Source organism: Vigna unguiculata, chromosome 5 (genome assembly GCF_004118075.2).
Source record: "Vigna unguiculata cultivar IT97K-499-35 chromosome 5, ASM411807v1, whole genome shotgun sequence".
NCBI classification, from domain to species: domain Eukaryota; kingdom Viridiplantae; phylum Streptophyta; class Magnoliopsida; order Fabales; family Fabaceae; genus Vigna; species Vigna unguiculata.
In genome coordinates, this window is record NC_040283.1 from 7,485,506 (window position 1) to 7,496,678 (window position 11,173).

Here is an 11,173-nt window from a genome sequence, read left to right on the forward strand (position 1 = left end):
TAGTTAGAATTCAATGATTATTGTAATTAAAAAAATATTATTGATTTGTTGGAAATTTAAACAATTATGTATACTATCTATTATCTATAATTTAAACAATTATCTATTATCACTTATTTACAATTAGAATCGAATAATTATTATAATTTAAAAATCTTAGCAATTTAAAATTATTATCTATATTATCTATTATCAATTCAATAATTATTCTAATTTACGTATAAAATATTCAGTATAATTAATAACTAATAAAATATAAATCAATAAAGTATAGAATCGTTATTAGCATAAATTATGTGTTAATATGATTGTGAATTAAAAATTTGGTTAATGTTTATTATGTGTTATTGTTATAATCTTTAACTAATTTTAACTTTTATTAATGTTTTTTATTAATTTTAAAATTATGTTATTATTATAAAAATATTATTTTTAATTTTATTTATATTTTTCATTAGGTTATTATTTTTTATTTTTATTTTTTAAATTGTAATAGAAAAAATATGTCAGATTATCGTGATAGTGAAGAAAATACTGACTACGTTGTTTTTATTGTAACAGTAATATTTTTATTGTAAAAATAATATTTGTTTTCTATATTTATATTATTCGTGTTATTATTATTTATTTTTATTTTTATAAAAAAATTATTTAAACTTTTAATATTAAAATCACGGTGCAGTGGTACTAAAAATTTATTCTTTTTAACTTTTTATTCAGATTTATATTTATATAAATATCTAGTATGGAAAAAATATTTATATTTATTTATAATTAAATATAATTATTATTTTGAATAGAAGTATATTAGATAATCATGTATATGAAAGTTGTTAGGAAAAAAGATAAAATAGGTGGACATATGTTAAGAGTAGACAATCATGTGTCATGTTGCGGAAGATTTTGTTTTGAAATTTACTTATTTAATTAGTTTGTGCATTGTTTGTTTGATGTTTAAAAATTTGATTTTTACAGATAGATTAGCATTTAGTGTAATGGGTTTCTTTCTACATAGATTCAGCTTTGTCTAAATTAATGTCCTGATTTTCCTTTTCTTTTTTATTTAATGTCCCAACTACATCCAAGTATGTGGCCACCAGCAAGCTTCCGGATTGTATATTCTGTGCTGAATATTCTCCCTTCATAGTATACGACCCTCAATAATCCTCTGGGTCGCGTACTATGCGCTGATACTTTTCTCTACAAATTTGTAAAGAAATCAGATATTTGAACAAAAATCAGGTATTTGTACAGTAAAGATATCTTGGAGATATAGCAATAAGGTATCTGTAAGCATCAATATTTAACTCTTTAACACCTAGCAGCCTTACACATGAGTATCTTTAAATGGGGACCATTGCTACAATCAAATACAAATAAAATAATGGGGACCATTACACCAATACCGACAACCGACAAACAAACCAACTAAAATAATACCCCACTAAACCCCACCTACAGACACAAACATAAGTAATTTAGAAACCATGCAGAACATTACAACAATCAAACGACAAACAAACCCCAAAATAGAATTACGAAAACCCTAACCCACGAGCAAACACAACCCAGAAAACCCTAAACTCACTTACCTCATTGATGATGATTATCTGGAAAATTGAAAATGAAGAGCGCAACTGCAATCCAATGATGAAATGGCAAGTATTAGCTGCTTCCTATGCAATCCAATGAAGAAATTTCCCTAATTGCAAAATTTATCCTAGATTGATAGATTAACGTTAATTAACCATATGTACCCATCTGATTCCAATTCAAAATTCGTTAGGTGCTTTAGGAATAGCCCTTCAAGTTGCCCATTTTTATTTTTACCTTTTAATTACTATTAATGAGATCTCAATAAATAAAAACGAGCAACTTGACAAATTAAAAGAAACTTAATTAAAATATTATTTAATAGACGAAAACGAGATCATTTATAAATGTGATCTATCTAGTAACATCCTTTTAAATTCATTCTATTTGAATTGGCATTTTTTTCATCATAATTGTTGTGAAAAAAAAATGTTTCTTCACACCCTAATATAAATCGTGTCACATGTACAATGCTCCGTTAATGATTTAAACGGTTTTACAGAAAAAAACTAAATAAAACACAAATTACAAACACGAGGACCATTCTAAACATTCGGCCTGATTCACTCTAGTATAATCATGATTAATATTTTTATTTTAAATAATCAATGATACACCCTCAACTATATTAGAGATTAAAGGAAAAGAGTAAAAAAAAATCATATTAAAAATATGATTTTCCATTATCTATTACCTTATTAAAATAATAATTTATAATTTATGTCATTGTGACCTAATCAAAATTAGCTTTTGCCCTCTGCATAAACCCTACACCTCCTTGAAACACCCTACGCTCTAAAACAACTCACACCTGCGTATTCTGCTGAATTCTCACGGATTAGAAGGTAATTTTCTTCTTCCTTTCTCTATTTTTTTATGCTCGAGGGCTAAAATAGTGTTAGCCTCTCACTGTAGCCGCCACCGCGCACGTCTCAGCCCACTGCCATCCCTCTTCGCTGTCAAACCCACCGTTGCAGGCACCAAGGTTCATCTTCTCCCTCTCCTCTCTGTTTCGATTTTTTTATCTGTGTGGTTTGGGGTTCTAACGAATTCACCCTGTCAAGAGAGGTTGGATTTTGTTTTGAGTCTTATGCTAAGCCCGGGAAACTTTAGACCGCGCGCTGTGAGAATGATGTGTTTTGATTCATGGATATTGATTTGAATTCTGAAGTGTTGAAAAAACGTTAAAGAGCTGGGTTATGTAATATGTTTAGTTGCTTAATTTTCTGTTAATTCTGTTAATTCTGAAATTATTTTTGATGAAATTATATAGTCTCTTGGATTATTTGCTTTTATTTGGATTCGAGATTTTGTGTATGATTTTGTATAAGCGTGTGGTAGATGAAATCTGATTTTTGATGAAATTATATAGTCTGCTTGTTTAGCATTTCATTGAACTCATAAAGTTGTGGGCTTGATTTTGAGTTATTGCCATTGGGATTAATGCAAATGGCTTGTTGGGAGAGGCTATGGGTTTACCATTTTTTGTTCTAGTTTTATTTGGTGGATATCCATGGATATTTTTAGGTTTTAAAGAAATTCGTGAGAGTTTATTTTAAACGGGTATTCCATGAGTAATGGATTGGATTTTTTTACCTTGGGTCGGTAGCTAGTATCCGTGGTATGTTGTCAACCCTAATTCTACACAACCCTGAAAATCTAAAGGAAGAAGCATTTGCATTGCAGAGATAACCAGATACGTAGTGATGAAAAACCTTGAAGAGGATGAGAATGGAGTGGTGAGGGAAGAATCGCAGATGAAGGAGAAGAGAAAGGGGAAACACGATAAACCGAAGCCATGGGATGATGATCCTAATATCGATCATTGGAAGGTGGAGAAGTTCGACCCTTCTTGGAATGAAGGTGGCATGCTCGAAGTCAGTTCCTTCTCCACTCTCTTTCCTCAGTACCGCGAGAAGTACCTCCAAGAAGCATGGCCTACGGTCAAATCCGCTCTCAAACAATATGGCATCGCATGCGAACTGAATCTCGTACACACACAACTCCCTTCCTTTATCCTTTTCTTTCGTTACCAATCCCTAATTCCACATGTTACACGTAATTCCACGTGGTGCAGGTTGAGGGTTCCATGACGGTTTCAACCACAAGAAAGACTAGAGATCCCTATATTATCGTCAAAGCCAGGGATCTCATCAGACTTCTCTCAAGAAGTGTGTCTGCTCCTCAGGTATATATATACACATATATGCATGTCTTTATGTTTCTCCCTTTCTTCTAAATGTTAATGTCTCTATATCAGGCCATAAAAATACTTGACGATGAAATACAATGTGATATCATCAAAATCAGTGGTTTGGTTCGCAATAAGGTATTTTTGATGTTTTTGTTGAATTTTTTTGGTTTTATCTTTTTTTGTATTTTTTTTAAGCATTTTTAGAAAGTATCTTTTGATGGGAAGAAGTTTACTTGATTTTCTGATTGCAGGAGCGATTTGTAAAGAGGAGACAACATCTTGTGGGTCCCAATTCAGCCACATTAAGAGTATGCTATTTGTTAAGATTTGATTTTTGCAGTGAGATAGCCCTTTGTTATTACATCCTAGCCTTGGTTTTACTGCATACTACTATCAACCAACACATGACTTCAACTTTGTAACTAACTTTTCTTCCATGGTGGGTGTGCAGGCTCTTGAAATACTCACTGGTTGCTACATTCTCGTCCATGTAATTTTGACTTTTATTTCGTTATTTAAGATGTGAAGACAGTACATTTACTTGCACTATGATATGAGTTTACTTGCACTATGATACGAGTTTACTTGCACTATGATATGAGTGAGATCTTGATTTCTTTCTATTTCTCATGCAATTTCACAGGGAAACACAGTTGCTGCTATGGGTTCGTTTAAAGGTTTGAAACAAATCAGAAGGATTGTTGAAGAATGCATGCTGAACAAAATGCATCCTGTATACAACATTAAGGTTAATTGATATGTATTTTATCAAGCTGATTTTTGTGTGATATAGATTTTCGATATAGAAAAAATCTTATTTTTTCTTTTCACTTGGTCAGATTCTTATGATGAAGAAAGAACTTGAAAAGAACCCGGACCTTGCCAATGAGAACTGGGATAGGTTCCTTCCAAAATTCAAGAAGTATACTTCTTATTTGATAATTTTTATAAGTTCTCACTCTCTCAGTTTCTCGGTTTTAGTTTCATTGACTCTTCATATATTTACCTAGGAAAAACGTTAAGCAAAAGAAGGCTAACTCTAAACAAAAGAAACCATACACTCCATTCCCTCCACCACAACAGCCCAGCAAGGTGAGACAACTTCTGATACATATGATGTAGTTCGATTTCTTCCAATTATGTACAGAGTCTAATTATGGTTAATTAAATTCCTTTCGGTTTAAATTTGCCTAATGGTTTTCTGAGAAGAAATACATTTTAATGGTTCTCAAGAACTCAATCACCTTAGTAAGACCCTAGTGATCCACTTGTTATTTCTGGCTCTGTTGTGATTAGTGCTTATTTTTTTCTCCTAATTGATATTAATTTGTTAAAGCTGAGTTCTAATATTTTATCTGTAGCTGATATTATGTGGTAGCATATTATACCTTATTTTGTACTTGTTTGAATGAAGGCAATAGACACAGTGAATATCAATTATAATTGATATTCAATCTCGAGCATTATCTTTGGGAATTGATATGCTCACCTTTTGCTCAAGTGTGCATTATCTAGGATTTCTGAATATATGGATATTTTCTTGACCTATAAATAAGATGACAGCATCAATTCCACAACTTTTTTCGTTTATGTTTTGTATGTATATATTAATCCAAGTTTTTGACACTATATTCTTCTGGTATTATGCTTGTTAATTTATGAAATAAATTTTATGGCGTGTTTTGTAATTTATGTGATATTTCAGATTGATATACAATTAGAAACTGGAGAATACTTTTTAAGTAACAAGAGAAAATCGGCAAAGATATGGCAAGAGAAGCAGGAGAAGCAGGCTGAAAAAACTGCTGAAAGCAAAAGGAAACGAGAAGAGGCCTTTATCCCTCCCAAGGTTAATACCAACATTTTATTTGCAATTTTCTCTACTATGTACAATTATTTATTGTGTTCGGGGTTACACTTCCAACATATTATACCTTTTCCCCTATTCATAAATGTTCTTCCAGAGTCTAGATTTTCTACTATTTCTTTTTGTGTGTTGTTCTCTGTTGAGCAGCGTTAACAATGTCCATCAAAATAAAATAAATGTTCTTAATATATCTTAAAACATCAAAATCAATGTATTTTGAACACATAGAAGAGGAACAGCACAAAAAAAGAAAACACTTTCTGTTCTTCCTACGCTATCGTGCAAATGAACGTAGGGGTGCATTTGAAAATGGAACCCAAACATATACCATGTGTTGTTAAATTGTTGACTTTAAGTCTTCTTCAGGTTGTTTCGTTAAATTTTTGTTTGTTCTCTTTAGGAGCCGGTAAAGCCTGTGGATAAATCAGAGGATGCTGCCAATAACGTAGCTGATATTGCAAAGTCCTTAAAGGTAACAAATTTCTCCCAGAATTTTGTTGTTATTTTCTCTTTAAATGAATTATCTCACTAAAAATGGGCTATTTGCAGACAAAGACAGAGAAGTTTGGGAAGCGTAAATCTGAAGAAAATCTCAATGCAGAGACATATATCATGGGATCCTCGGAACACGCATCAAGGAAGAAATCCAAGAAACAAAAGTCTTCGGCATAATGTTCATTTTGAATTTAAATTAATTATTGTTAAATTGTGTTTTATTTTTTATTTACTTTGCCTAGATTAGATGATTCGAATTCATTTGAAGAGGTGAGAACTGGTTTTATGCTTCGTTAAGGCCTATGCTCAATGATTCACAGTTTGGTTTAGGAAGTTCCACAACCAACACATTTTGGTATGTTTGCTGACCAATTTTCTGCTTTGCATATTGCAATAACAATATTGTGAACTTCTTTTGTTTCTTTTGAGGAATATTGGTTGGTGCTTCATTCACTCAGCACAAGTGTGTTTTCGTTGAAACTTGTTCAACATTAGAATGTTACTGCAATGGGTTTCAGCTTTGTCCATGAAATTAATTCTCTGATTTTTATTTAAAAATAAATGGGCTCTTTTTTTGTCACATAAAATTCTTGTATGTACTACATTTTTAAAATAAATAAAAAAATATTTTTATGGGAAGAAATGTGTTTATTTTGTTCAGTACCTATCTGAGCCTTCTAATTTTGTTACTAAAAGTTATAGGAAATATCAACATATACTTTTAATATTTAAATCAATTTAGAAATGTATTCTTTGTTTTCAATTAATTTATGATAGGGACAGCTTTCGGTGATTTAAAGAAGTCAGTCCCCAATTTGTTGTTTCTGGGTCTAAAATCAAAACAATAAATGGTATCAAAACAATACCAACCATGTTTGACCATCTTTTTATAGGATAAGTTATATAGACGTCTTCTATTTTAGTTTATTCTACTTTTTCTATATTATTTTTTTTTCATTATCTAAATAAATTCTTTATCATTTGAGAATTTGGAATTGTCAATCGTGATACTGAATTCTCCTCCTTTCATTTGAAAAAAATGAAAAGCAATTATATTAAAATTCGGCTTTTTAAATACTGAATTGAAATTCTGACTCGAGGGAAATAGTAAATAAGTGTATAGATGAGAGAAATAAAGTGAAGTTGTATTTATTTGAGGAATTTTATAAAAGAAATAGGTTTATTTTGAAAAAAAAGAATATAATATGAATTTTATTGTTTTCTCTTTTAAAAAAAATATATTTAGTCTTACAAAATGATTCAAATTAGAATTTTATTGTCATGCAAGGTAAAAGTTAATAACGCAAGGAGGGACTAAATTATGTCTTTTAAAAAAAAATGAAAATCACATTGAATTAAAAATAAATTGAAGAAAAATATTGAATAATTATTTTAAATTTAAGGAATAAAAGTGGAATTAAGACTTTTTATTTCTAAACTCCGGTAAAGTCCAAGTGAAGAGAATCTCATCTTCTTCCTTCTTGACCTCTTCATCAAAACTCATTACATGTATAACATTTCGGTCTTCTGATTTGAATTGGGTGTTTGTTTTTATTCCATAAAGATTGTTGACAAATTGAAAAACACTATGATAAGGATTGTGCTTGGACAAGAAAATAAACTTTTTTCTTTTTCAAAGTTTGTTTTCTTAGATTTGTTGAGATATACATTAGTTTGATCTTAAATGTCTGAAATTATATGTTATCCGTGATTGACTTTTTTGGTGGATGAAAATTATATTATTTATAAATCAAGTTTTTCTTCATTTGAATTATGAGATCGAATAAGAAAAGATTGAATATAATGTGAAAAAAAAATATTATTAATTAGTTAATTAATTAAAAAGTTTATAAAATGTAAATTTAAAACAATCATTGTCAAATTATTAAATATATAATAAAAATGCATTATAATTATATATTTTCATTTGCGAGGAAGTATATTATAAGAATATACGCTGCATAATGAGATTAAAAATATTTTAATATGAATGGTTGAGCCAATATAATTGCGTTATTGACATGATCATAGCTTTGGATTCGGTGTCGTATAAAGTGTTTTCTAATCTTCGGAATTGTCGGCTCATGTGTTTGTTTGGTTTCACTGTTTCACTTTGGAACATCGTCACCATTCAAAAGATGTATATTGTTATCATTATTGTCTCCAATTTTCAATTTGTAAATAAGAACACCTTTTCGATTTTTTCAAATTATTTTTGCATCTTTACTTTTGTGTATTTAGCTTTAACTATTTTATTTTAATTTAAAATAACTTATATACAAATTTAAATGATCAAATATAAGTATGAAAGATAATTTATATATTTATAAACACTTATATATTATAATTTATATTTTTATTATAATTATGAAAAAATGAATTTATTTTACTATGTGAGATGTAAAATTTTAACCTAAATTAGAGTAAATTGGAGAAATAAAAGCATTGCACTTTACCCATTTATTTGTAAATAATATCAAAATAACAGTTGTATGTTATTTCAATGTAAAAAGAAAATACAACAATGAAAAACTCATTTTCAAAGAACATGAAAATTATAATACTGAACAAATTGTTTGAAATTATTTATCGTAGTTCACTAAAAGAAAATACCGTGTATTTTCTATCAAAAGAGTAAAATATGTCAATTTTCCAATTATTAACTTTTTTTCTCATATATATATGACTTTATGTGGGAGATTAAATTGAGTTGAAAAGATTGGAAAATAATTTGGTAGAATTAAAATTGTTAACAATATTTGGTTGAACTAAATTCATATAAGTTATAAATTTTATTGAATAATATTATTTTCTATGTTTAATTCGTTGGTTTTGTTACAATATTTTTATTTTATTAAATTGAAAGACTAATCTCGCAAATGAAAACGAAAAATATATGTTAACACTAAATGTACAATCCTTATTATTAATGTCAATTTTAAGTTTGAACAGTCTAATTTTTAATTAAACTTAAAAATTTGTATTTTGGTAAGTTAAATTCAACTGAAATTTAAGACTATTTAAACTTAAAAAAAGGAAACCCGCCTTAATTGTTGAGAAAAAACACATTAATGAAGAACATTACTATTTTTTATACTTGAAAATGATTTTTTGACAAATATTTTGTTAACAAAATTAACAAAGTTATTAAATAGAGTAACCTTTTTACTTTTTTTATGAAAATTACAAAAATAAAGTAATAAAGTTTTAATGTTTTTTTTGCTAAAAATTGTTGTTTGTGAAAGTTTGTTAAACAAAACTTTATCAAAAAATCATTTTTTTTACAATATTTTGTTGTTTGTAAAAATCATAATTGTCAAAAACAGATCAGTCCAACCTATTTCTGGCCCGCCAAAATTTGATCGGATCAGACCAGTCTAACACCTAAAAACAGGTTAAGAACTTGAACTCATCCCGCTAATGGGCAGGCTGGCGGGCTGCCTACCTTTTTTTTACCATTTATCTTATTGTAAAGAGTAAACATGGGGTGTGCAAAGAGTAAACTGGTCTTGGCCAAGCCATACTTAATTTTGTATTACTAAAAACCCTAAAAACCTAAAAGCAACTTAATGAAAGTGGGAGAAAGGCAAGATTCTTTGTTTCAGTCTCTGTTAGAGATGTCAAAAAAAAATTTGTACCCGCGGGTATCCACGGATAAAACTCGCAACAGGTAGGAAATGAATATTGTAAATGGATATCTTCGGGTAATGGATACGAGTATTTTTAACACCTGCATGTTAACGAGGCAGGTACAAATATCATAATATCCGTATCCGTGGATACCCGTACCCGTTATACTCTAATTTAGATTAAAATATTAAGATATTGATTTTGAATGAGTTATTTTTTATCAATTAGTTTTAAAAGAAATATTTCTTTGTAAATTGTCATCCAATGTAATGTCCCATTTAATAGAGAATAAATCCTATAAATGAAACGTCACATAGAATATAATATAAAGAGCAATGCATGGAGTATAAGTATCACCCATTACAGTTATCCAAAATATACTCGAAGAGAAAACTAAGGCATACCACGATGTCATTAACAAAATAGAATGTAATAGTTTGACGGTTGATTAAGATACATAAGCAACAATGCCTACAGAGAGTACTTGAAGGAATGAGATCCAACTATAGCCTGGCTATACTGCAGAGTTTTCATCACCCTATTGACCACTAGGGATTTTCACATCTGCTCACATCAATAAATTGATGATCATTGTAAAAAGGAAACCACACCCAAAACACACAAGCAAACAAAAAGGGTAAGCTAGAGTATAAATCATTTTAACATGTTATGGAACACAAATACTTAAAACATATCATAAACATGCAACAAGCTAGGTAAACAATCATGTGATAACAAACAAGGAAGACACTAAGACTCAATTATCCGGATACATATAATCGGTCATATTCACTGGATGCTTGCACTTATGGTGACCTCTACTGCTCTATAGAGCCATTGCTAATGGGTTTCACCCTACCACGCACAAGGTTAACCTTCAAACATCTAAGGCCATTATCCTGCCAAAGATTAGGGCATCCTGCTACTTTCACCACTTGAGTTAGTCCGCTCTACGTGAGATTAACTAACCCTTTAGAGTTTCAGGATACATGAATCCTTACCTAATTATATACATTACAGCACCACCACGAAACCTTACTAAGAGATTCATGGAATTACGTCCATCACATAAGGTACCACTATGAGATCTCACCAAGAGGTTCGTGGAATTACGTTCATCACATACGACACCACCATGAGATCTCACCAAGAGGTTCATGGAATTACATCCAACTCATACCATATCCATGTCTCACCAACCAACCATAGATTTATCATGCATAACAAACTTATACCAAATCCAACCAACAACCCCATCATGTTTCATGAATTCATTCACTCCCATCAATTCAAATCCCAATATATCATATAGAGCATACATGGCATCATACTTGAACTGTTTAAAGCAAAAATCATCCAATCATGTGAAACACACACATAAACAATCAACTCTG

General features: G+C 29.9%; 1 protein-coding gene across 2 annotated transcripts; it reads left to right on the plus strand.

Annotated features, from left to right (window-relative positions):
• The first annotated feature begins 2,335 nt into the window (after positions 1 to 2,335).
• Positions 2,336 to 6,602, plus strand: LOC114183253 (KRR1 small subunit processome component homolog). 2 transcript variants are annotated; one of them, XM_028070191.1, is made up of 13 exons: positions 2,336 to 2,438; positions 2,509 to 2,578; positions 3,280 to 3,584; positions 3,671 to 3,781; positions 3,854 to 3,922; positions 4,039 to 4,095; positions 4,239 to 4,277; positions 4,431 to 4,535; positions 4,627 to 4,709; positions 4,798 to 4,879; positions 5,493 to 5,636; positions 6,055 to 6,126; positions 6,204 to 6,602. In XM_028070191.1, exons 3-13 carry the CDS (start codon positions 3,300 to 3,302, stop codon positions 6,324 to 6,326), a joined length of 1,170 nt encoding a protein of 389 aa, XP_027925992.1. In that variant the 5' UTR covers positions 2,336 to 2,438; positions 2,509 to 2,578; positions 3,280 to 3,299; the 3' UTR covers positions 6,327 to 6,602. The 2 variants fall into 2 exon arrangements, with proteins under 2 accessions (XP_027925992.1, XP_027925993.1); XM_028070192.1 differs by having other exon boundaries at positions 2,341 to 2,438; positions 2,496 to 2,578.
• Positions 6,603 to 11,173: the final 4,571 nt, after the last annotated feature.